Source organism: Alligator mississippiensis, chromosome 3 (assembly GCF_030867095.1).
Source record: "Alligator mississippiensis isolate rAllMis1 chromosome 3, rAllMis1, whole genome shotgun sequence".
Taxonomy (NCBI): Eukaryota; Metazoa; Chordata; order Crocodylia; family Alligatoridae; genus Alligator; species Alligator mississippiensis.
The window spans coordinates 254,081,434-254,109,083 of NC_081826.1; the positions used below are offsets into that span (position 1 = coordinate 254,081,434).

At 44.1% G+C, this 27,650-nt stretch overlaps 1 protein-coding gene across 1 annotated transcript in view; it reads right to left on the reverse strand.

Annotated features, from left to right (window-relative positions):
- The window catches only part of ANKRD31 (ankyrin repeat domain 31), a 164,489-nt gene that overhangs the window by 28,870 nt on the left and 107,969 nt on the right, over window positions 1–27,650 (reverse strand). Inside the window, exons 17-21 of the mRNA XM_059723549.1 lie at window positions 23,074–23,233; window positions 22,446–22,555; window positions 18,870–18,957; window positions 11,957–12,053; window positions 9,801–10,836 (exon numbers count right to left, since the gene is read on the reverse strand). Of these exons, the coding sequence (XP_059579532.1) occupies window positions 9,801–10,836; window positions 11,957–12,053; window positions 18,870–18,957; window positions 22,446–22,555; window positions 23,074–23,233 (1,491 nt within the window). The remainder of the gene's footprint in view (window positions 1–9,800; window positions 10,837–11,956; window positions 12,054–18,869; window positions 18,958–22,445; window positions 22,556–23,073; window positions 23,234–27,650) is intronic.

Here is a 27,650-nt window from a genome sequence, read left to right on the forward strand (position 1 = left end):
GTATATACTTGGCTTAGTTCAACTAACATGTTTAAATAACTCAGTTGCAGCCTGTGACAAGGGCATGCTCAAGGGCTGCCATGACGTCCCCTGTTAGCCATGAGATCCCTGTCCCAGATCCAACTCTAGGGGACCCTCAACTCCTTTACTTGCTTGTCATGCAAAATGTGTGGCACGGAAGATCAGAGGGGATGAGACACAAAAGGTGCAACAGGTAGGTGTGGGGAGGAAGTATATTATTACCCTAATAAATGATAACCCTAATAATATACTACAATGTGGAGAACTAGAATATTTTTTCCAATGCTCCATCTCAAGGACTATTTCAACAACCAAAATGAATCCACATCCAACAATGCTTCATCCTATGACAACATTGAGGAAAAGATAAAACACCAAAAAAATCCAAGAAAACATCAGATTGGATACTTCACAGCGGATGAAATTCAAACCTTGACTGCTATATTGACTGCTTCAGAGAAAGAATGAACAATGAAATAATCAACAAACACCACCATAACAACCTCTCCCTCTCAGAAAGAAGGGCCATAGAATCTCTAAGATCCAACCACCAAATAGTAATAAAACCAGCAGATAAAGGAGGAACTATAGCTATCCTTAACTGTGAAAACTACATAAAAAAGCCAACAGACAACTCTCTGACACCACCTACTACAAAAACTAGAGGAAGATCCTACTCCCCTTTTCACTTTAAAACTCAAAACCACCATCAAATCATTTCCATATGAACGACAAGAAAAACTATGGCACATTATAACTTGTGTGCAATCCAATAACCCCAGGTAACCTCTCTACATTTTACTAGCTACATTCTATCATCAGCTCAACATTCCCCGCTTCCCCCTTTCCCCCCCACTTACCTGTCTCTTACCTATTGTCTCACATCCCCTCTGATCTTCCCTACCATACATTTGCATTTTCACAGACCTGCATTTTGCATATTAAACTTCTATTCGACCCATGGGAGCACACAGTCACCAGCAGACTCTCCCTATGCCTAAAGAAGGGTGTTTGTGTCCAAAAGCTTGCAAAGAACATTTTTTCCAACTATTTAGTTGGTCTAATAAAAGATATCACATTTACCCAAAGAACCATGTCATTCTCAAACAGTATTTCATTATACCATAAAAGGAAACATGCATAAGAGTTTTCATACAAGGTAGCATCTCCATAGTTTTTTACCATCACCATCATGATTTTACTTATTTTTAAATCTCAAAGTTTTCCAGGGGCATAGGTAAAGTTTAACAATCACCTTACCAATGCGAAATGAGATGTGTTTGTTCTGATCCATCTTTATTTCCATGCCAATTGTCAATGTGATGCTGGTTCACAGGGACATAATGCAGCTTGTCATAAGTGATGGTGACAAACATCGTTGCTTCTGCAGATGGGGACACAGCATAATAAGGGAACTGAAAAGCCCCTGACAAGCTGATGTTCCGCAGTGTCCATGCAAAGATACAGCAAATTGAATCCTCCAGTAATGCCAGATGGGAAGAGGGGTTTTGTCTGGTTTTTTTTTTAACAGCAGCCTCCCAGTGGAAACCCCAAAATACAGACTAGCTCACCTCACTTTTCTACCCATGGGATTGTAGATCATAACTAATTGGGATGGGGCACGGGGGATGATAATAAAATCATTGATTTGATCCAGCAAATCTGTAATGGTTGGATAATACCCCTAATGCAGGAGGTACTTCCAATTCTTATCCCTAGAAATGATTTCAAAAGAGGAGTCTTCGTTAATATTGTTCCAGCTGTGCAAATACTGCATTTCTGTTAATCCTACTTTGCAGTTTCCCAGAAATCCAAAGATTTAGCCAGCTGTATGATAACGTTCAAGTTGGTATTCTGTGGGAAAATCTTGGTGCTGACATTAACTGGCAAGGTGATGTATAAGCCATCATCACCCATCTCATCCTTCTGGCAGAGGTAATGGTTTTTCTTTTACCCCAGTACATTACAAACTTGGAAGGCTTCTACCTAGCTGTTAAATTTAGCCAGCCACCCCAACCGTTTCACCAACAACTGCTTCTTTCTCCCCTTTCCTTTCACTGTGTAACCCGGGTGCACCCAAGTACGTGATCCCCTCTCCAAATAGAAGGGATGGGTAGCTAGGCAGGAGTGCTGTGAGAGGGATCTGCAAATGCAAACCAGTTCCCTCTATTCCCTATTCAGGGAACGCTTAACTATATACAAATTTATTAATATTTACAGGGAGCCTTCAAAAGATAAATATAAATATAGATATTTACATATAATATGTGACTATAAATCTTATTCTCTATATACATATATATATCTATGAATATATATATCTATGATAGTTTACCACCACTGGGACTTCAAATACGTTGCAGGTGAACACAGCTAAGCAATAGGGAAGGATCCCAGCAGGGCCCCAACATAGACAATACACTCTAAGTTCTAAAAAACAATAAATTTACAAAATATAAGGCACATAAACATCAAAAATAAATTTAACTCTTTAAAAGTCTCCAAAGCCCAGGCTGTTCCTAAGGCCTTGGCTGCATTCCAGTGACTAGTGGGAGGGGAAAATCCTAATGCCCCTTGGGCCTTCCACAAACCCCAATGAGGCCTATAAACTCAGAGGGGCCCTCTATTGCTGGGACCTCCCCTCTAGGAGCCCCTTACTAACCTGGAGGAATTTCCCCTCCCCTGTGGGAATCCTTTTCCCCAGCAACTCATGACTTCGGGGTCCAGAGTGAGTTGTCCTTGGTCCCTTAGGCATGTTGCTCCTTGCTCGCAGGAGCCTCCAGGGCCTTTGACTCCTCCTGGGCTGCTCACGCACTTGGAGCCCCAAGCACCGTCACGTGCTCCTGAGGACTTTGTCTTCTGCTCAAGGTTGGAGGCCTGGGCCACCTCATGCAACACCGAGGTTCGGTCCGTTCCTGGACCCTCTGTGCAGCGTTGTCTGCACCGGGCTGCTGGCTCTGGGCCAGGGGGGCCCAGACCTGAGCTGCCACAAGCGGCTCCCAAGGTCCCAATCCCTTCTGAACCGCTCTGTGCCATGCTGTCAGCATTGACTGCCTGGCCCTGTGCCAAGGGTTGCAGACCTGAGCCGCCTCAAGTGGCTCCCAGGGTCCTGCTCTGTGCACCGGCCTGTGCACTGTGTTCCTGGCTGCACACCAGGGGTTGCAGATCCAGCCGCCTTGTGCAGCTCCCAGGGTCCTGGTCCCTCCTGGACCCCCTGTGCAGCACTACCTGCACTGACACCACGTTCCTCAGTGGCAGGCTGGGGGCGCGGCTGCTTACCACTCCTGTCCCACGAAGAGGTCTTCGGGGCAACAGCTCCACCCCACTGGCCAGCTCTTGCCAGCTCTTCTTTTTTGCCTGTCCTCTTCTCCATCCCTCATCATAGCTGCCTGTGTGCTGGGCACACTGCTGTTTTATACCCTCTGAGGGCTCTGCCCCCAGATTGCAAACAGACCAATCAGGTTAAAGCAAAGTACAGGCTTCAACCAGGTCCGGGTTCTCTGCCTTGCCCTGGGTAGGGGCAGGGCAAACTCCTCCCCAGGAACCGCCTGATTGGTGGAAGGGCTCCACCAATCTCAGTGAAGATTTGCCAAACCTGGGATGTGCTGGGCAGCTATTGGTAAGCCCACCACAGCTGATAGAACTTTTTCAATCCTGTAAAATCTATCCTTTGCATCAGTTTTTCACCAGTCCCATGGGATGCCCCTGCCCACTACAGGACAGGGAGGCCCAGGTAAGGGACATTCCTTACCTTCCATCAAAGCTGACCTCATGAAGGAACACCTTGAGAGGCTGGATACCTTCAAGTCAGCCAGCCCTGATGGTTTACACCCCAGGGTACTCAAGGAGCTGGCAAGCATCATAGCTCAGCCCCTGGCATGGATCTTTGAGAACTCCTAGTGCTCTGGTAAAGTGCCTGAGGACTGGAAGAAGGCCAGTGTGGTGCCTATCTTCAAGAAAGGGAGGAAAGTGGATCCGGCAAACTATAGGCCCATCAGCCTGACCTCTATCCTGGGGAAGGTCTTGGAAAAGATTATCAAAGAGGCCATCCTTAACAGACTGGCTGACAGCAACATCCTGAGGGATAGCCAGGACGGGTTTGTTGCGGGTAGGTCTTGCTTGACCAATCTCATTTCCTTTTATGACCAGGTGACCTATCACCTGGACAAGGGGGAAAGAGATTGATGTCATATATGTTGACTTTAAAAAAGCCTTCGATCTGGTATCCCATGATCACCTCTTGGCAAAACTGGCTAACAATGGCCTCAGCCTCACCACAATCCGGTGGCTGGGGAATTGGCTCCGCAGTAGGACCCAGAGGGTGGTGGTTGATGGAAGTCAATCGTCGTGGTGCACTGTGACCAGTGGGGTCCCTCAAGGCTCTGTCCTAGGGCCTATACTATTTAACATATTAATTAATGATGTAGACATTGGTGTCAGAAGCAGACTGGCCAAGTTCTCCCAAGACAACAAACTCTGCGGTAAAGCATCCACACCTGAGGACAGGAGGGTGATCCAGGCAGATCTTGACAGGCTCAGAAAATGGGCAGATGAGAACCTGATGGTGTTTAATACTGAAAAATGCAAGGTTCTCCACCTTGGGAAGAAAAACCCACAGCATGCTTATAGGCTTGGCAGTGCTATGCTGGCTAGCACTATAGACGAAAGGGACTTGGGGGTCATGATCGACCAATGAACATGAGCCTTCAATGTGATGCTGTGGCTAGTAAAGCAAACAAAATGCTGGCTTGCATCCACAGATGCTTCTCAAGCAAATCCCAGGACATCATTCTCCCATTGTACTCAGCTTTGGTAAGGCTGCAGCTGGAGTCCAGTTTTGGGCTCCACTATTCAAAAAGGATGAGGAGAAGCTTGAGAGAGTGCAGAGGAGAGCCATGCGCATGATCAGAGGTCAGGAAAACAGACCTTATGATGAAAGGCTGAGAGCCATGGGACTGGAAGCCATGGGACTCGTCAGCCTGGAAAAGCGCAGGCTCAGGGGTGATCTGGTGGTCATGTACAGGTTTATCAGAGGTGCTCACCAGGATCTGGGGGAACGTTTGTTCACCAGAGTGCCCCAAGGGATGACAAAGTCGAACGGTCACAAACTCCTCCATGACCATTTCAGGCTGGACATAAGGAAGAACTTCTTTACTCTCCAAGCCCCCAAGGTTTGGAATAGACTGCTGCTGGAGGTGGTTCAAGCACCTACTTTGAACACCTTCAGGAGACATTTGGATGTTTATCTTGCTGGGATCCTATGATCCCTGCTGACTTCCTGCCCCTGGGCAGGGTGCTAGACTCGATGATCCTCTGGGGTCCCTTCCAGCCCTAGTGTCTATGAATCTATGAATCCTGTTTGGGGTTCACTTCTTGTAGTTTTCAGGGTAGAGACCGCACGATAGGTTGGTCTTCATAATCTTTTAGGTGGTATATGGGGATCTGCACACGTCTTAATGACTTCATTCACTGTGAAAATCTTATTGGTGAATGTTTGTTCATAACCTTTCTCAAATCTCCCTTTGGCCTCCTTTTCTGGTCTCCTTTTGGTCACTCCCACACGGTCTCCTTTTTTAGACAGAGGCACTGCTTCTTTTATTTTAAAATATTCCTTGTTCACAGTTTTCCACACCTGCAGAGAGTTTGAGGAGTTCATATCAACAGGTCTGGCGCAGATAGATCTGTGAAAGCTGTGGTGATAGCGCTTTATAAATTCTGGTAACACATCAGTGTAGCAAAAGTTATTGTGGACTGTAAAATACCTCCACATCTTTGATTTTAATGTTCTGTTAAGCCACTCTACCACTGCCACTTTTGCTTCACTATTTATCACAAAATGGTGAATATTATACTGCTTTAATAGTTTGCTTAAAGATTTTTTTCAAAATTCTTTCCACTGATCAGTCTGTAATTTTCAAGGTACCCTCTGTAAAAATGGTTTTAAAGGCCCGGGATATTTCACCCCCCAACTTATCCTTTAGACTTGTGACCGAGGCATGCTTTGATAATGTGCCTATCACTGTTAAGATGTACTTAACTCAGCGGTTGTGGTTGAAGAACTGCTGCATATCCACCAAATCTGCCAGCTATTGCACATCCACATCTGAAACAACAGTCTAATAAACAACTTAGTTCTAATAAAAACAGGGCTGTCTGATAGGTATGAAGTCAAAAGCAGAATGAGAGAAGAATCCAATAATGGAATACTGACCTACCATGTCAAATTTTATGGCATGGGTCTCTCTCCATCATTGATGAAAGAGGAAGCTTGGATTTGGTTCTGAATCCATCTCTCAATTCTCCTTCTGGTTATGATATCATGGGTCCATTTCTGGTTATATCTATTCAAATCAGCTGCCTGTACCCCAAGTTAAACCTGAGGTACCACATACTATTTACTGCACCTTGTCACCATGTGGTTTTCCATATTCAAGCAGAAAGCAGCTTTATCTTGCTTTTCCTCTTCACAAAGCAACAAACAGCTTTGCCATGGCATGTGCAGCTCAGTAATATGAGCCAGGCATGCACAGCTCCATGCTCAGCAGCATATCAGGCAAGGAGGAGGGGTAGAATGACACCCCACCCTCCAGAAGGTCTTTGCCTAAGCACTACTCTCTGTCATAATAACAGACTCCTATGGGATGAATGAGCACTGTCTGCATATTTAGAGGCATAGCAAGCTCCTTTGGTGCCTGGGGAATGGAAAAATTGTGCTATCCACTGGAGAGTGAGAGAGAAGGAGAAGGGAGAGGAGGAGAGGGAGGGGAAGAGGAATCTTACCTGCTAGGGCAATCCTCACTTGAGTGGCAGCTGCTACTGATGCTGCCATAGCAGCATAGGCTCAAGGCTGTTGCCACTGAGGGGCAGGTAGGGGCACGGGCACCCTGGGGGCTGCTCATGGTGCCTCATTTACCTCCCAACTCCAGATGCAAGGTTGTGACTCCCATGGCAAGACTTTCTGGGGGAGGGAGGGAGAGCATCATTCCACCCTCTTTCCCCCAGATACACTTCTAGGCATGGGGCTATGCCTGGCTGGCTCCTATGGCTAGGTACTACCTGCCACATATGTCTCCTGTGAGGAGGTGGCCATCCCAGTGTCCCCTCTAAGTTGAGACCCAGGGCTAGTATACCACTCAGCCAGCCCTAGTTATGCTACTGTCACATCCTGTATAGAGATACTACTTTTCTGAACCCATAATAGCTATGGGCACCTATACATGAATGTGGAGGCTGCTCTGATGCGCTGGAATTCCAGCATGTTGAAACAGACTTGATTAATCAAGTCTGCCAGAGCTTGGCAATTACTGCACTCCAGCATTCTCCTCCATCTCATGTATTAGTGTCCAGGTGCTTAAAAATGGTGGCAGGGGCACATGAACTAAAGCTCGAATGAGCTTTAGTTCAAGCACTCCCACTGCCATTTTTAACCCCAGGGATACAAGACAGAGGTGCTTTAATTAGAGCAGCTCTCAGAGCCCCTCTAATTAAAGTATCGCCCCCGCCCCCCCAGAGCACATGTAAAGGTACCCTATGATTGCAAGTACAGAAAAAATAACTAGAAGGTGCGTGGCAAATTAACTAGCCTGATAAAGCCAAAAAAAAAATCCAATGAAGATTTAATAAGTAGATCACAAGTGCAAAAAGAAGAGCCTTTTCTGGAATTCTCTACTTTTATGGCTGGCTCCCTACATACTTAACAAATTAGGTCAGGGGTGCCACATATATGGTCTCTGGGCCAGATCCAGCTCACAGAGCAATTTTGCCCATTCCATGGGGCTCCCAAAGGGGCTGGGAATTTGGGGGTAGGATGAGCAAGGCATGGCCTGCTACAGAATTCCCAGCTATGAAGCCCTATCAAGGGTTCACATTGGTGGTGAAGGGGGAATGATAGTTGTGTTAACCCCCACACAGCTGCTCACCCTGCCACCAGGTTCAGATCAGGCCAGTGAAGCTTTTTGCAGTCTAGATCCAGCTTCCAAGGAGCCCTGCATTTTTATCCAACCTGGGGTGCAAGTGAGTTTGACACCCCTGAGTTAGGTGTAAAGAACCCTCAGTATGTAGATTAGCATGTTGAAGTGATAATTAACTTGGTACAGGTGCCAGCTGGGACACTACAAATAACTGCTCCCATTATTTTAGTATTGTTATGCCACCAAAGACAGTTCTACTTGTAAATTTACTTCATATTTTAGCTGCTGGGGCCTTTTTTATACTAACAAAGACTTGGCCAGTGCACATTACTGTGTATCATGTACAAACAGCTAGCGTGTAAACATGCAAAATAACTGAATTTACAAGCTATTTGGGTAGCATGCTTATCTGCCTAAGAGCAGGATTAAGCCTCTGATGTTACATTTTTAGCTTAAAGGATTTTACAGTCTTCTAAGTACTACATGCAGTCATAAAAAAACCCCTTGAAGCCACCTCTGAACTTTCCAGATGAAATATTACAGCCTATAAAGAACCAACCAAGCATTGCACATTGCACTTTGCTGTTAGCAATGACAGCAAATGTTAACGGACAGATCATGTAAATGCAACCAAAAGATTTTACATGCCCAGTTTTCTTGATGCTGTTATTAGCTAAGTAGCTTGGCAAGGCAATACCTTCCTTTAAAATTTCTGGAAAAGTCTTATTAAGAGAAAACTGGAAAATATTGGGAGGTATAAGCCAAACTGAGTATTAACCACTGAAGATACCCAATAGATTATTGGCACACTTAAGTACATTTGCAAATTAAAAAAAAATGCCAGGAATGGGAGAAAACACCACCTTGTTGAAGCTATTGAGAATGATCCCTGCCTTCTACTCCTGCTGTATGAGGGAACCACTAAATGCCCCTTATCTAGTGATATGTGAAATACTGGAAAACTACTCAGGAGACCTGGCAGCAGGCATGCTTCATCAATGCCTGGGCTATGAGGTCCAAGGGGCTTCCTGTAGGTATATGAGGGCAGAGATTTGATGCGACTGTAGCTCTGTATATGTGACAGAGAAACAGCAGAAATGCAAAGCAGCACATCAAAAAGGTAAAAATAAAGACCCAGATAGCGTGAGTATAACCTTGAGAAAAATAAGAGCTTTTGGGTAGAGTGCTGGCTGTGGCTTAGAACTAGGAACAGAAACCTGTCTCCTGCAATTTGACTGCTATTCTGTTGAGGGGCTCAGGACCTTATGTATTATCTTCTTAAACAAATCAGGGGTATATCAGATAAATACTCATTTCCACCATTATTTTCTTTTCCTAATGGGAAAAACCTGCAAAACTCTAAATACTGGCTAAGCATTCAGGCCTAAAAGGGTCACTTTATTCTTGCCTTTCTTTATCTAAGAAGTCCAAATAATCACTCTTGTTCTGTTCTAGTTATCTGCTGTTGATGGATACACACACGACAGATCAGCCCTGAAGCTTGGCAACTAGCTTTAGGGATAAGGTACTGCTATTTTTTTTCTAATACATGTTTTATGCTTTTAAATAGTCTCATTTTTTGCCCAGCAAGTTACAAGCATTTTCAAAATACAAACTTTTAAGTATGCAGTTGCTGAAAACAGAAAACCAGGACTTTACTTAGTTTACATCCATTTCCCAGCAAGTTCCAGTATAGCACACAACTTCACCAGGACAGTGTACTGCTGGCCAAGAAGGAAATTTGCAGATTAACCTTAATATTCACAGTGCTTTCACAAAGCATATAATGTTAATGTTTCCCACATTAGAGAACAAACTTATTTCCATTACTTCTTAATAGGTACCTTATTTTGGTGGGGAACCAGTTACCTGTAATGTGAACTCTAAAACATCTTCTCCTGGCTTGATCTTTCCCAGTTCAAGCAAATCTACCAATTGACATTTCTTCCTTCTACATTTTCTGTTGCTCAGTTGTTGCCCTTTCTCCTGATGATGAGAAAACTGGGAAGAAGGATTCTGATTTATGTTTACTGAATAAAATATATTTGGTGCAAAACTTGTGGGTTCCAAGTTAGCATTAGGTGAGGTCCTATTATTTTGCTGAAGACCAACAGATGAACTCTCTGTGGATTCTGACACCACTCTTGGTTGCTGTTGTGAAACTTCATTTCTACTTGTGTAGTTTTGCAGCTTACCAGGCAGAACCTGTTGACAATCAGTGGTTGGCTGATGGATATTATTATTGACAACGATGTTTTGGGCTTCTGAAATATTTAATCTGCTGGTTACTGCAATGGGATTTGGAGACTTGCTTCCTTGGACTGCAACTCCTGTGTAATCAATTTTTTTTTGCTCTGAGCACTCTCTTTGAGTAAGGCAAACAGGTTCTGAAAGCAATGTTACCATTTCCATAGCATCTGCAGACTTTGATTTTGACATCTTATCAAAGGTCCATTCTCTCACCATGTTTTCAGATGCCAAAGCCTGAGCAGAAACCACCATGCTTCTAATTGCCCTTTCATTTGCACCTGCCTCATCCAAGGAGCTGTTCTGATACTGGCTGTGTTCCTGAGCTGAAAATCTACTTTCTAAAGAGAGATGTGCTTCCAACCTATTTCCATTAAGCAACCTGGCATCAGGCCCCATACTAACTGTAACTACATCAGGATGCACTCTTTTATCAGGAGTGACATATTCTCTGTCGTCATTTTCAGTTGAAGGAACTGAGTTTGGTATTTGTTTCTTTGAACATCCTGAATACGTTTTCTTTGCATTCCTATAGTTTTGTATTTTCTGGCCTAGTTCCTTCTGTTTTTTTGCAACCATCAAAAGACTCTTTTGCCTAGAAGCAAGTTGAACAAGTTGTTCCCTCAGTGCTCCTTGTTTAAAAGACTCCACTGAAGCCCTATAGGATAGGAATAAAAACCACACCACATTTGATTAAGAACACAAAATAAAGAGGTTTTATATAGTCATATAATATATTTATATATTATTTATTAATATAGAATTAAATCTATTGAGATTATTTATTTATAGATTGTTTATTAAATGATATATAACGTATGTATATACGTATATCTCCATTTTTTGAGAGCTCCTTGGCAAGTGGCATTAATTTTCCTCCATTCCCAATATTTTGTTCTTGCTCCTTCTCCTGCTCTGTTTAACTTTTCATGCAGAATGCTTCCGGCAAAGGGGCCATTTCTCATGATGTATTTGTACAAATATTTTATCAGCAAGTGCTGGCCAAACCTTAAAAATTACGCTAGGCATAAACTCTCACTGAAATCAACTGAAGCCAATAGGAATAGTCATTGACAAAAGACAGAATAAAGATCACAAAGTTTTGCCTCACCAAGTTTTGCCTCCATGTTGCAATGGGGCCAAGTCAGAGCTCTAGGACCACCCAGTCTCAATCAGGGAAGCAGGGTAATTCATCCCCTAAAACTGCATGGGAATAAGTGCCAGTTGCAGCAAGCCTGGATCAGTGCCTTGGTCCCAGCTGATCCTAGTGGGGCAATCACAGCAGCCAGTCCCTTAAGGCAACAGGCCCCACTCACTCTAGCTTTTACAGCCCCGACCCAGGTTCTTGCTTTTGGCCCCCGTGTGCTTCCTTGCTTCACCTACTGGATCACTGGTTTAGCTCCTGACTTTGGTTTTAGCTGCTGGTTTCAGTTCTGACTTCCAGCAAATTTTGACCCCAAACTTGGGCTCCTGATTTTGGCATATTCTGACTCTGGTCTTGACTCCTGATTCAGGTTCCAACTCCTAGCATATCCTGACTCTGACTTTAGCTCCTGATTCCAGTTCTGACCATGGTATCTCCAGACCCCCAGCTCCCTAAGAACCCAGCCTTGAACTTGGCCTATCTGTCAGGTCACCACCCCCAACTACTCATGCCCTGGTCCCTAACATGTTACTGCTTGCTTACCACTCTACAAAGATCCACCAATATTGCTTTTTAAAGTACTCATCATCATCACCACAACCTTTTATGAATGCATGACTTACATTCCACATACCTGTATTTTTTAGCAAGCATGTCTCTTTCTGCTTTCTGTTTTGCAAGCATTCCATTCAACGTATCTTGTATCTGAGACAGCCTCTGAATATACATTTCTGTGCAACATTTTAACATAGCCAAAATATTAATTAAAGTGAGAACTAGAAAATAATTACAATTGTTACAGTTTTTAATGCAGCCAATGCAAAGCTGGAAAATGAAAATATTGTTACGGCACTAAGCAGTACTATTGTGCATGTTAGGAGTCATAACATATGAGCACTCAAGATGAAATTCTCCAAAGAGTGAAGTTCAATTTAAATTAAACTTTAACTTAAATGTAAATAACTTGAATACTGAAAGTAAGGAAGCACATTAGAACATGCAGACAGTCATTAAAGGGACTCTCTAGGGGGATTTAAACCCGTGGTTATAAGGGATCTGGTTTTTTTAAACCTGATGCTTCCATAACTTATGACATCTGGGTAATTCCTGAAGTGCAGCACTGGGGAAGGAATGTAATCCAGGTGTTTCACATAATTCTGTAGCACAACTTCTGAGCTATAAAAAAATCATTCAGGTATTTCAAATTAAAACATTATGGGCCAAACCTTCAGCTGGTATAAACCAGCACTGACTTACACCAGCTCAAAATCTAGCCCTTCATTACACGAGTTGACTCATATATATGACCTTTAGGTCATACACACACACACGGGTGGCTCACTAATTTCCATGAAAGCTTCAAAAAAATCACTATTGAACAGAGACCATTCTTTGGAAAACTTCAGCTTTTCAGCGCTGGTAAAGTAATCAGTATAGAGACATTTTTGCACTGTAATGTATATTATTGTATTAGCTACTTTTTCAAATGAGTTCAGCCTGCTCAGTTGTTTTAGAAATGTGGCACCTACTTCAGATACAGAAATCTTTAAAAAAAATTCCATCTTCCTTATTCTATCAAGAATGCAGAAGCAAGAATTTGATACATTGACTATTTTATGAATTATATGAATAGACCGGAGCATGGGAGCATGGCGACCTCCCCTTGCGGGGTCTGCTCCCTTTTGGGGTCTCTGGCACACCAGCTGGAGGAGCTCCAGGCCACAGTCCACAGACTGCGTGCCATCAGGGACTGCGAGCAGGAGATAGACTCCTACTGCCAGGCCCTTCTCCCCCGGGAGGCAGAGGGTAGATCACAGTCTCCCTCCAGGCCAGAGGAGGACTCTGGGACCTCCTGCTGTGTCCAGCCAGGGGCATGGACCAAGGTGGTCAAGGGCCCTAAGGCCCGCCGCACCAAGGCCCCTCCCCCGCCAGAACTGAGCAACAGGTACGCACCTCTTGCTGCCCCAGCAGAGCCTGCTGAGTTGCCGGCCCCCACAGGCAACATGGGCCTAATTGCAACTCCCGCCCCTGCTCTCCCCAAGACAAAACGTAAGGTGTTTGTTGTGGGAGACTCCCTCCTGAGGGGGACGGAGGGGCCAATCTGCCACCCTGACCCCTTAGCCCGGCAAGTCTGCTGCTTCCCAGGGGCCTGCATCCGGGACATTGCAGAGAGGATCCCCAAGCTCCTCAAACCCACAGACCACTATCCCATGCTCCTTGTTCATGTGGGCACCAATGACACAGCTCGGAGCACTCCCAGCCAGGTCATGAGGCGCTACAGGGATTTGGGAGCGGGGCTTAAGGGTCTGGGGGCACAGGTGGTGTTCTCGTCTATCCTCCCAGTCTCAAGCTATGGGCTGAGAAGGGACAGGAGGATCTATGTGGTCAACCAAAGACTGCGGCGCTGGTGTCGTCAGGAAGGCTTTGGCTTTCATGACCACAGCCCGCTCTTTGGCGAGAGAGGCAGCGAGCTGCTGGGAAGAGATGGTCTCCACCTCTCTCCCCTAGGGAGGAGGCTCTTCTCAGCCAGACTGGCTGACCTGCTCCACCGGGCTTTAAACTAAGCCCGTTGGGGGACGGGGGGACTACCGCCACTGCTGGCCCGCTGAGCAATCCTTGCAAAGCCAGCGGATCACGGCACTCAAGGGAGCCCACCCCAGCCCCAGCCCTGGTAAAATCTGTGGGCAAGGAAGGAGCCCCCCAGGGGGCACTTGCCTGCCTGTACACAAATGCCAGGAGCTTGGGGAATAAGCAGGAGGAGCTCATCCTCCTGCTCAGTGCAAACAATTACGATGTCATAGGGATCACGGAGACCTGGTGGGACTCCACCCATGACTGGACCACGGGGATAGATGGCTATACCCTGTACAGGAGGGATCGTGTAGAGAAAAGGGGCAGGGGTGTAGCTCTCTATGTTAAGGAAAGCTACGCGTCCCTGCAAGCCGATATTGGCGACCAGGTGGATGGCTGGAGACCCTCTGGGTTAAAATCCGTGGGGAACACGGCACAGGGGACACAATGGTGGGAGTCTATTACAGACCTCCCACCCAAAGTCCTGAGCTAGACCAGGAGTTTGCCCAGGAACTGGCTGAGGCAGCTTGCTCCAGGACCATGGTTGTCATGGGTGACTTCAATTACCCAGACATCTCGTGGGAGGATCGCTCAGCAAAATCTGAGCGGTCGCAGAGCTTCCTCTCGTGCGTGGATGACCTCTACCTGACTCAAGAAGTCTATGGGCCAACGAGAGGCAAAGCGCTGCTCGACCTGGTGCTGGCTACTGGGGAGGACCTAGTCGGCGACCTAGTGATCGATGGGAAGCTGGGTGACAGCGACCACAAGCTGACCACCTTCACCATCCGCCGAAAAGCTGGCAAGTCAGTCAGCAACACGCAAGTCCTTGACTTCAGGAAAGCCGACTTTAACAAGCGCAGGAGGCTTGTCAGTGAGGCCCTAAGGGACTGTGACCACAGGGAGAGGGGAGTTCAAGAAGAGTGGCTGCTCCTCAAGGGAGCGATCCTCAATGCACAAACTAAGTCTATTCCATCTCGGAGGAAAGGCAGCAAGAGGGCACAGCAGCCCCCCTGGCTCTCCAGGGACCTAGCAGACCTCCTGAGGCTAAAAAGAAAGGCCTACAAAAGATGGAGGATGGGAGTCACCTCCAAGGAGGATTATTCTGCACTGGTCCGGTCCTGTAGGGAGCAGACCAGGAAAGCCAAGGCTGCAACTGAACGCCAGCTAGCTTTGAGCATCAAGGACAATAAAAAGTCCTTTTTCAGATATGTGGGGAGCCGGAGGAAAAGCAGAGGCAACGTTGGACCCCTGCTGAACCAGATGGGGCAACTGACAACTGACGCTCAGGAAAAAGCCAACCTATTAAATAGGTACTTTGCGCCGGTCTTTCATCAGCCCCATGGGATGCCCGTGCCCGCTACAGGGCCGGGAAGTCCGGGTGAGGGTGATCCCCTGCCCTCCATTAAAGCTGACTTTGTGAAGGAACATCTTGAGAAGCTGGATACCTTCAAGTCAGCCGGCCCTGACAATCTTCACCCCAGGGTACTCAAGGAGCTGGCGAGCATCATAGCCCAGCCTCTAGCGCGGATCTTTGAAAACTCTTGGTGCTCTGGTGTAGTGCCCGAAGACTGGAAGAAGGCCAACATGGTGCCTATCTTCAAGAAAGGGAGGAAAGTGGATCCGGCTAACTATAGGCCCATCAGCCTGACTTCTATCCCGGGGAAGATCTTAGAAAAGTTTATTAAGGAGGCCATCCTTAATGGACTGGCTGACGCCAACATCTTAAGGGATAGCCAGCACGGGTTTGTTGCGGGTAGGTCTTGCTTGACCAATCTCATTTCCTTCTACGACCAGGTGACCTATCACCTGGACAAGGGAGATGAGATTGATGTCATATATCTTGACTTCAAAAAAGCCTTCGATCTGGTGTCCCATGATCGTCTCTTGGAGAAACTGGCCAATTGTCGCCTTGGGTCCCCCACGATCCACTGGCTGGAAAATTGGCTCCGGAGTCGGACCCAGAGGGTAGTAATTGATGGAAGTCACTCATCGTGGTATCCTGTGACCAGTGGGGTCCCCCAGGGCTCTGTCCTTGGACCCATACTGTTCAACATCTTCATTAATGATGTGGACACTGGAGTCAGAAGCGGACTGGCCAAGTTCGCTGATGACACCAAACTTTGGGGCAAAGCATCCACACCAGAAGACAGGCGGATGATCCAGGCTGATGTGGACAGGCTCAGCAAGTGGGCGGATGAGAATCTGATGGTGTTCAACGCCGATAAATGCAAGGTTCTCCACCTTGGGAAAAAAAACCCGCAGCATCCTTATAGGCTCGGCAGTGCTATGTTGGTTAGTACTATGGAAGAAAGAGACTTGGGGGTCATCATTGACCACAAGATGAACATAAGCCTGCAATGCGATGCTGCGGCTAGTAAAGCGACCAAAACGCTGGCTTGCATCCATAGATGCTTCTCAAGCAAATCCCGGGACGTCATTCTCCCCCTGTACTCGGCCTTAGTGAGGCCGCAGCTGGAGTACTGCGTCCAGTTTTGGGCTCCAGAATTCAAAAAGGATGTGGAGAAGCTTGAGAGAGTCCAGAGAAGAGCCACGCGCATGATCAGAGGTCAGGGAAGCAGACCCTACGATGACAGGCTGAGAGCCCTGGGGCTCTTTAGCCTGGAAAAGCGTAGGCTCAGGGGTGATCTGATGGCCACCTACAAGTTTATCAGGGGTGACCACCAGTATCTAGGGGAACATTTGTTCACCAGAGTGCCCCAAGGGATGACGAGGACGAATGGTCACAAACTACTACAAGATCATTTCAGGCTGGACATAAGGAAGAATTTCTTTACTGTCCGAGCCCCCAAGGTCTGGAACAGCCTGCCACCGGAGGTTGTTCAAGCGCCTTCATTGAACACCTTCAAGATGAAACTGGATGCTTATCTTGCTGGGATCCTATGACCCCAGCTGACGTCCTGCCCTTTGGGCGGGGGGCTGGACTCGATGATCTTCCGAGGTCCCTTCCAGCCCTAATGTCTATGAAATCTATGAACCGGATTTCATTACTCCAAGTAATGTGATATAAAAATAAATGTATACTAGCCATACTAGAGTCATTTCATATAAAATATTAAAATATATACAGTATATGAAAGACCCAAAGAGAAAAATAGATTAAAAATTGACCCAATTTGCTAGCTATCTCCCTGTGCTCCTCTTATTTCACAAGTTAAAATGATCCTATTAGATGCCCTCTTTTCCTTGGTCTACAGTACAACATAAAAATGAGAGGTCTAAACTGGTTCAGATTCAATAATATCTCAAGCACGGTCACCAACAAGTCCCTATGGATGCTGATAAGACAATTTGATAAACAAATATAATCAAACCCATTAGCAAACAGGAAGTACAAGATTTTAATTTCTATCAGCCATTACATCTGAAAATGGAGCATTGCAAGATTAAAATAGAAAACTACAGGAAGGTGGCTTTCTTATGTTACCCAGTATATTTAGTCATTAAAATAAGGAAGGTGTTAAAATACTATACTTATTAAAGTGACAGACTCATACTTCTGGTAAGAGCTGGGTATACAGCATTTAACTGCCTTGTAAATTTATCTTCATGTTAAAGTTCCTCTACATTGATGATGATACTTATACCTCTTTCTGAGTAACAACTACAATTTAGGTTAGTAGAAGCCAAATTATTCAGTTATTTTGTCACTAAGGGCTGAACAAAGATGACCATATTCATTTATTTTATGACCTTAATCAGGGGAAGCCTGATACTCCTTATTTTCTCATTTTATAAAATTGAGCAGATCTCTGTTTCAGCCTTATCACGAGGCTTTCCTGGTTTTACAAGCACATGAAAAATTGATAATTTTCAGCAGCAGTTCTCAACTTTTCTTTTCTATATTAAATGTGGATTCACCTTTCCTGAAAAAATGGACTTTTACAGGTTACTGATACATTTTTACATAATCGCACACCTTTTTTATTAATCCCTTTTTTCTGTAAGGCTGTATGAATTTTACGTGTCACATGCTTTTTAAAGGATTCAGCAGAAATTGTAAGCTTTCAAATGTAGTTACTTTTGAAGACATTAAGCTATAATCAGTTTGGATTTACACTGGCTACTGCTACTGCAAACACAAATAATAGGTCCCTACAATGGAAATCACATCAGGAAAGGCTGCAGCAATAGAAAACAACTATCCTGCCCCTTCTGTTGAGGAGTAGAATGATTATTTGATAAGTCGTGTATGCCTGCAAGTGGGCTGTATTGGCTGTGAATGGTACATGACAAGCGAGGCAGGGAGCATCTATTAATGAAGAGCATTCCTGAATCAGTCTCTGCCAGCTGAGCTCCTGTGGAACCCAGGCAATAGCTCAAAACTGTCTTGAATAGCAACAGAAATGTTGAGGCACTAGGAGTTGTATCCATCAGATGTGCTCTCTTAAGAATAATCTGACCCAGAGTCCAAAACCCCCCTACAAGTTCAAATATATATAAAGGCCATGTCATATACAGCATTCTTCCTGATAATTTTTTTTCTCTTTCTTTACATTTTTTCAGAGGTACCCCCCGCCACACAACTATAATTACACTACAATGAAACTGTTGCATTCCATTCTGCAGAGCCATGCATAGTTTGTCTTGGCTATGGAGGGGCTCTGAAAAGCCCATACCAAATTATGAATAAAAGACTTGCATTATTGAGCACTGTGTGGTAACTGTTGTAAGCTGTTGCTCTTATTGACTTATTAGTTCTTCTCTGACCATCTTGCTTTGCTCAGACTAAATTGGCATTATCTTTATGCCAACAAATAGCCTGTTTCCCTTTTTATCTTTATACATATCCCAGATAATGATCAGAAGCACCCCTGAAAAATACATATACCCAAACATGAGAACAGATCTACTTCTCAAATTCAATTTTCTATAAGGATGTATTAAAGTTCTTTACTTAGAATAATGATCATAGATATTAGAACAATAATGGAAACTGAACTTGAATTCACATTTACCTGCATCTTTGGGGGTTCTTAATTCAAAAAGTAGCAGTTTTTTCTGCTTCTCTTCTATATCTTGTAATACAGTAATAACGGACTTATGCTATCAAATACAAAATGTATTATAAAAGGTAGAGAGACAAAGTTTCATGCATTCTACAAACAAACCGAATCTAAATTCTGATACAATATACTTGGCTTTCAAAGCACCCTGGTGCAGTTAATTCAGTTAAATAAAAACAAGAGGCTTTTAATTAAATCTGACAATGAACAGCATAATCAGTACAGCAGCCTATGGTGTTTATTTTAATATTAAATTAAACTTATTTAACACTGTTCCCACATTTTCCATTCTTGATGTGCCAAAGATATTTATATTGGTAATACCTAACTGCATCAGAGAACCTGTCAGGTACAAAGCAGGGGATTTTGGCAACAGGGCAAGGGCCATTTAGGTATTTTGGGATCTGTAGAGAAGAATGGTGAGGCAGATTTGGAATCATGGGATAAACACATTTGGTGGATATTTCTTCTTGAATGATACACAGTGAAACAGTTAACACTGGGCACATCTACACGTGCAATTATTGCTCCCAGGTGCATGGGACCGTAGTATGGTGAGCTGGGTTGAAGCAACCTCAGGTGGCAGGGGCCCAGGGGCTCAGCCTGCCAGCCCAGGGCTGTTTCAGCTTGACTCAATATGCTAGCTGGCAGGCAGCTCCTGCACTGAAGCACCTTCATGCCCCAGCCAGCCACATCAGTGTCTATGCGTGCAGTGCTGCAGAGTAAAAAGCTCTCCAGCAGTGTAGTACTTGTAAATACTAGTTTATTAATTTACTCCAGCCTAATAACCCTACACGTGTAGAAGCCAAGACATTTACTGCACAGTTAATTAGTCAACTCAGTAGTAAACATCTCATGTAGATGCACCCACTGAGTTGGAGCCATTTGAAGAATACCAAAACCCTTTACATTTGCTTAGTGTTTTCAAGGTTTTCTTTGTGACCATATGTGCTAAAACTTCTTTAATAACATCATTTTGGGTGAGGGCAAAATGAAGGGAATTTTCCACAGCAATTTCTGCTGCCATAGCATGCCTATGGCCTGAAGTAGAGACAGTTTGCTGTTATTGGAGCTGCTGTAGACTCATGAATTCTCCCTGCAGAGGACCTAGGTCAAAATAATTTTGGCTGCCTGTAGACGTTAAAAAACAACCCCCCCCCTCGCACTTTCTAGAAGAAGCAGCACATTATTTCAACCCCGCTCTGCAGTGTCTGTAGAAATCAGGTGCTTCAGCAGGGCTTTTTTTGGCACTTTTATTTAAAGCTGATTAAATCAGTTATTAGATAAGAGTGCCAAAAAAGCCCCATTAAAGTGCCCAATCTTTACAGACATTGGGCGAGCCAGGTCCAACTAAGGTGCTGCCTCTTCTGGACATGTACGGGGCTTGGCATGGGAACACACTGCGTTTAAAGTGCCATTTTGTTTTTTGGGTTTTTTGCTTTTTGGGCTTTTTTTGTTTTTAATGTCTGCAAGCAGCAGATTTTCTATTAATGTTTTTTCAACCAACAAAATATAAGTGTCTCCAATTAACATGTTGTTATCAAGTTAAGTCACTGCTGTCCATGGAGCCACTTTGGAAATACTGGCAAGAGGCTTTCATGGATCCTGGCACATTTGTACATTTGTATAAATGACACGGTATATTTGCACAATAAGTGCAGATGGAGAAGACTCATGACCAAAAGAAAAGGAAACAGAACACACAAATGAACTTATCCAGTGTGTAACACTTGGATCATAACATAAACTACAAGGATATTTTACATGGTAAAAATACATACAAAACAGAAATTGACTGCACTCTAAAACACTACAACAAACTTCTTACACTATAATTAAACTTACTGTAACAGGAAGCCAGAAGCTGCTGTTATGAAACAGAATCAGACTAATTGTAAGGGCTGCTGGGCAAGTAAACAAGTGGGCAAGACAAGATATGCTAGCCAGATAGCAGGTGGTAGGGTGGAAGAAAGGAGCCACCAATTAGTCCATAATCAGAAAAACTAACACCTGGGGGCCAGGGAGTAATGGTCTGCAGGTGATAATGGGAAGAGTGAGATAAGGGCTTGCTTCAAAGCAGAGGAGGTGGCAGATGATCAGAAAGCAAAACAGTGCACAGTCACAAGAGAAATCTCTGTGGAGGAACTGAGCCCTCTCCCGAGGAGAGGGAAAGAGATGGTGTGCTGAGGGAATTGGATTTCCAGGAGCAGAGCAATATGAAGCTCAGGGGTGGATTACTGGAGCAGGCTTCATTTGCCTGACCCAGCACAGAATGAGTTAGAGACAGCAGATCCTTTTTTCCTTTGTGTCCCAAGGTGAGGTATGTTGTATTAAAGTGGGGTCTTATTTCATTTTGTTTTCTCACTGGAGGACCAGGAAGAGACTAGCAAGGGGAGATTTGGAGGTCCCAGTTGTGCCAGAGAAGCATGAAGAGGTTTGAGCTTGCCAGGGCAGGCCCAAGCTGCAAAAATGGCTAGAGGAGGCAGGAGCCAGGGCCAGGGATTCAGGGATGGGGCCCAGCACCCAAAAGGGACAAGACCTGAAGAGATAAGGGTCTGAAGAACCAAGAGATTGGACTTGGGGCCAAAAGCCCATTGAAATAACCAATTATTGGCAACTGCGAGGCATGCATGTGGCTGCAGGGGCAGTTGGAAGCTATGAATACAGCCTTTAAGGCTAGGGACAGACATTCAAAAAGCCTGAGCCTGAATTGATTCAGTTTTTGAAGGTTAGTTTAACCTGGCTAGACTGAACTGCTTTGTAACCAGACAGACATTCTCTCTGGACTGAGGAAATTCAGGCACAGCCCTAAGCAGTCACTGTTCTGTCTGCCTGTCCCAGTGAAACTGGAGACACACACACATCTGCATTAGCTAGCATATCATATGCCTAGGGTCCATGGGCTGGGGTCCCTGCTGTGGGAGATGGGAGGGAGGGAGGGAAGGAGGGAGGGGGGATTTCCAACTTGAGCAGTGGCTAGTGGGGGAAGGGGGGATAGGGCAGGAAGAAGCCAAGCAGATCCTGCTGTGCCTGCAAGTTTCTGTTGGAGTTCCAGCCAGGGAGAGCCCCACCCAGCCAAGAGAGCATGCTGGGATGCTAGGGGTGTCTGATTTATCTTAAACCAACAAAGGGTCTGGGACAGACATTGCATAGACCAGTTTGAGCCAAATCGGTTAAGTCTGATACTACATTCAACCAGGTTTATCGCAAACCAGTTTCAGCCATTTTCAACCTGGTTTATGTGCACTGAACATCTGTTCTGTCACAGGTTTAAGCCAGTTTCTGATCACTTAAACCGGTTTATGTGTAATGTCTGTCCCTAGCCTAAGGCACTGAGTGTTAAGAAAAAAAGAGTGGTGGGACCTAGACCAGTAAGTCACCTGGGGTCCTGGGCAGCCTTCCAGCATTTTTTAGAAACAGCAAAGGCATGGCAAATGAGTGGAGAAGGACCCAGGGACCACGTAGGCAGGAATGAAGGATCAGAGTAGTGTGCTAATTTGACACCCAACCTCATCCTGCTACACTTACCATATCATGTTTCTCTCTAGCCTTATCACGGTGCAAAATCAAAGGTTCATCAGGCATGTTACAGCAATCATAACTCTGTGGTGATCTTCTTGATCTAGAAGGAGGTATATCTTTCCCCCCACAATTAATAAAACACAAATATCATTTTAAAAATATGAAATGTATATAAAATAACAATAATGTCTAATGGTCAATTATACAGATTACAAAGAAATAAAGCAGACCACAGTGTAAAGAAAAAATCTTCTATATGTAAAAAAGATTAAATCAATTTCTATTATGGAGACTGTATTAAGTCTAAAATATTCCTATATTGTCTACTAAAACTACAAGGCTTATGTGAGGAGAGAATATGGATGAACAATAAATTTGAAGGAGACAGATACATCTGTTGAGAAACTCCACTAACTCTAACAATAAAAGATTAATTTAATATATTTTATATTTTTATTATAAATAAATAATCACCAAAGAATTTCTACAGCTAGGAAGAAAGAAAGTCTGTCCCTGATATGAAAAATCAGCATCTGCAAACCTGCATGGAAACCTGCAGTATTTTGAGGTACATTTGTTTCCTCAAGACTAGAATATAAATCTGCAACATAACCTTATGAAACAGACAACATACCAGTAACCTCAGTTACTTTCTCAGCAACGCCAGTGTCAGCAGCACCATAAGATTTAAGCAGTTCCTTCATTTTATCACTACAGGCTTTATCCAAAGCAGTGTTCCCATCACTGTCTTTCTCATTAGGGTTCGCTCCATGTTGTAGTAGAATGCTGACTGCCTATAATATAGTAATTTATTATTATCATTAGCATTATAGTTCTCCTAAAATGTGGTAGATGATACACAGATAAAGAATGAGGGTGCACTTCTTGCTGTGATGAGTTAACCGTTTAACAATACTAGGGTTGGCAAACTGGGTAATTGACCAGTCAAATATTGTCTACTGACCAGTCAATGGACTGCATATTTTTGACTAGTCAAAGATTAGAGCAATTTTACAACAAAAAAACCTTACATTTTTGGTAGTTTTCTTGACAGAAATAGGATTTTTTTATTGCTTTCTAACATTTCTTAATGGAAAATTTGTGTTTTTTCTGTATATAATTCGGACCTATTGGCATTTTTTTACAATTTTTGACAGATATTTCACCTGCCAATCTACGAAAGTTTATTTGACTAGTCCAGGGGTGGGCAAAATATGGCCCAAGGGCTGCATCCAGTCTGCCAGGCCATTCTATCTGGCCCACAGGACCCCTAAAAAATTTAGAAAATATTTATCTGCTCCTGGCTGCCTGCCAAAGATGATGGGAGCCAGGGGCAGAGGAACCCAGGGGGAGCCAGCAGCTGGAAGTAGAAGCCCAGCCCCACCCCACTCCCAGCCATTTCACTGCTTCCTGCCCCTGCCCTGCTCCAGCACCACGTGGCTTCTGGCTGCCTGGCTGGATCAAGGGGCATGGGGCCCAACCAGTACGGGGGTGCGTGTGTGCATGCAGACAGGGCCAGAGAGTGTGTGTGTGTAGGCAGGGGCTCTGTGTGTGTATGTATGTGTGAATGCAGGCAGGGCAGTGTGTATGTATGTGCTTGTGTGTGTCTGTGTGTGCAGGCAGGGGCAGTGTGTGTGTGTAGGCAGAGGTGGACAGTGTGTGTGTGTGTAGGCAGGGGCAGTATGCGCATGAGTGTGTAGGCAGGGTTAGTGTGTGTGTGTGTGTGTGTGTGTGTGTGTGTAGGCAGGGGGAGAGTGTGTGTGTGTGTAGGCAGGGGTAGCAAGAGCATGTGTGTGTGTTTGTAGGGTGAGTTCCACACACACACCGCATGATACACAAGCACCCACACCCCCCTCACCCTACCACACACGCAGACCCCCACATCCACACCCCTCACACACCCGCCACCCTCCCCTACACACAATCCCCCACAAACCCCATACCCATCCACACCCCACATACTCACACACACACACAGCCACCCACAAACCTATACCCCCCCACAACATACAAGTGTAAGACTTCATTTTTAGCTATTGTGCAATCACCTTTATGTATATATTACACAAACACATGTAAATGAGGACAAAAATATTTTTTTTAATCAAATTAATGAATGTTTTAGATATTCACTTTTTCTAATATAATTTGGTATTTTTCTGGTTCCGAGATGGCAAAACCCCTTGCTGAAAGGAGTACTTCTGGGGGCAAAGGTCACGGGTTAGAGGGCGGGACTTCTGGTCCCAAGATGGTGACCAAGGGGTGGGGCACCTGTCACGGGGTTGGGCTATGCATGCAGCCCTCGACACCTTGCCAAAACTCAGTAAGTGGCCCTACTTCCGAAATAATTGTCCACCCCTGGACTAGTCAAATACCCAACCCTAAACAAGATAAAGCAAAATATGAAGAGAAAGAGAAAGACCCAAGCAACTATCACTAGCACATGTCTACTTAGTTTTAAAGTCTTATATCCTTAATTCTTGTTGATTAAATATATAAACAATTTACAACTGTTTTTTAAGCATATTTTTTTCATATTGTTAATATGTGCCACAGTGTATCCTAAAGCAGTTCCACATTAACAAAATATGATTAATGTCATGCCACCCATTTAGATTAGAATAACGAAGTCCAGAAAACAAGTAGTGTTTCAACTTGTTTGTGAGTTTTGCCATTGTTGTTATTATTATCACTTACATATAATGCTGGCTTTGGTCCCCATCTTACCCTAGTTGGACATACCATTAATTTTTAGGAAAGCACTAATTACACTGAAGTCAGCAGAACTACTCAATGGTTTACAGTTAGGCCTGTGTATAATTACTTCAATGGAAGGACCTGTATTGCTAAAGCATTTTCAGAATGACTCTCCTTAATTCCCCACTTAAATCTTAAACCAACTTTAACATGTTTCTCATAGAAATATTTTGAATCTTGATAAATATTTAGAGTGCTTTTAGAGGGCAGCAGGTAGAATAAACATCTATTTATGTGCACTTTTAATGAAATCAAAAGCTCTTGTGCTGGTGTTATGGTAACAACTTCCTTTATTGGTTGCCAAAAAATGGATGAATTATAGTGACCCTCTTTTCAAGGCCCTATTGACATTCAGTTCCAGTCCAGCGCAATGGCCTCTTTCATGTTTTATTTTCCTGCCCGACAAGAAGAAAGGGATGGAAAACCTGATTTTTGGATTAGCTACACAGGGTACAAGTATGTTTGGGTGCCTATACACATGCTCCGCAGTGGAGGGGTAAGTGGGGCATTTTAACTAGAGCAGTTCTTGGGAGCTGCTCTAATTAAAATGCCCTCAGTGTCTTGTGTATTCAATGTCCCACATTTCAAAATGGCAGTGGGGGCACTTTAATTAAAGGGCCACCCCCACCATTTTGGTGGGGAATGGTGAATACACGAGACACTGCAGTATGTTGAAGAGTTCTGGTTAGAACGCTCCAGCAGACTTCATTAATTGAGTCTGCTCTGATGCCTTCTAATCAGAATGCATTGGAGCACTTGCACAAGCACCCTTTGGGTCTATCCAGCCTCTTTTTCCCATTTTCCAGTCCAAAGAAGTCATGGTACAGACTTTTGCTTGGAAAATATCTGGCTGGGCCTTTATACTTCCAATATACAGCGATTTGCTATAGGCTTTTACCCTATGGCATATATACACACACACATACATGTGTATGTATATATGTGTGTGTATGTATACACACACACACATATATATACACATATACACACATACACGCATACAGATTTTCTTATTTAAAGCAATACTAATATGGTCAGCACTAATTTGTGAAGCCCATGGGCGACTAGAGTCATGAGTCTGGGGGGGCACCCACAGATGCTGCTGGCGGTGTTGGCAGCATCGGCAGTGGGGATGGAGCTGGCAAGCACCCACAAATGCTGGCAGCAGCAGTGGCCGGGATGGCCCTGTCGGGGGGGGGGGGGGGGGGCACATGACCCGCCTACCAATCGCCTATGGTGAAGCCTACTGGTTTGTACCTTTAGATCCTTTCAAATGGAGCTTTGGGGTGAAATAAATCTGGTAAGGAAAACTTGTCATTATTGGCACAGGGATACCATAGTATTGCAGAACTCAGTGGGGATGTCAGATATCATGGGTCGATGGGATTTCCTCAAGGAGACCATATAATTGATAAGCTACTGTTCTGAAAATCATATTTATTCACTCCTTCCCCTTCCCTCCCTCACTGATGGCAGGCTGTCTCACAAATTCTGGAAATTTAAATTAAGGGTCTCCAGTCCTTCAGCAACTTTTAATGTAAGGAAAAAATGATAGAGCACGTTGTTTTTCTATAGTAATAATTCTCCTTTATTACCTTGCTAATATATTCTGCTGCTGAACCAAAGCAAATGTGGCAAAAACCCCCAAAAAAGCCACCAAACTGCAGAAGTAAGACACACTTACCTGACCACAAGTAAAACATCCCTCTGTAGTGTTACCTTTTCATAAGAATCTTGCCCAGAATTATTTTCTGATTACTGGCCTTTTTAAACAACCAGCTGCAGCCAACTGCCAGGTGTCTGCTGCTTGATGCATCTCCATTCTACCCAACTTAAGAATTTCTAAAATGCTTTCCCTTTGTCTTATTACTGAGGTGATGGCACAATCTTGTACATAGTTTAATTAAAAAATTTCTTTCAGGATGAATTAAAATATTTTTAACATGAATGTATAAAGCTGACCTTATGATCAATAATAATTGAGGAAGGAACGTAATAAGCTTCAAAATGATAAATAAAAGTATTTTAAAAACATTGGGACTGATTCTATATTGATTTACATCTTTTTTAGACCGGTATAAACCCATTCACCTCAGTGGAATGTACTCTGGTGTAAGGGGGAAAAAGGCAGACCAATTATTTCTTCATTTATTGACCCGACTTTCAGATCTACAAGGTTCTGAACCTTCTCAGGACAAAATTTTGTTCTCAAATACATGCTTTCAATTCCCACTTATTTCAATGGGACATATGCATGCCAAGCCTAGACAAGAACTTGATTCTTAAAATTACTTTCAATAGTGCATAAAACAATAGAAGGAATGCAGCTCTCTGCTCTGATTTAGATGACATTATTGCCATTACTGTTGGGCACACTTTTTTCAGATAAATATTTGCTGAGAAATACTGTACAGTTTTGGGGTGATAAAAATCAGCTGTGAATTGGGGTCAAAC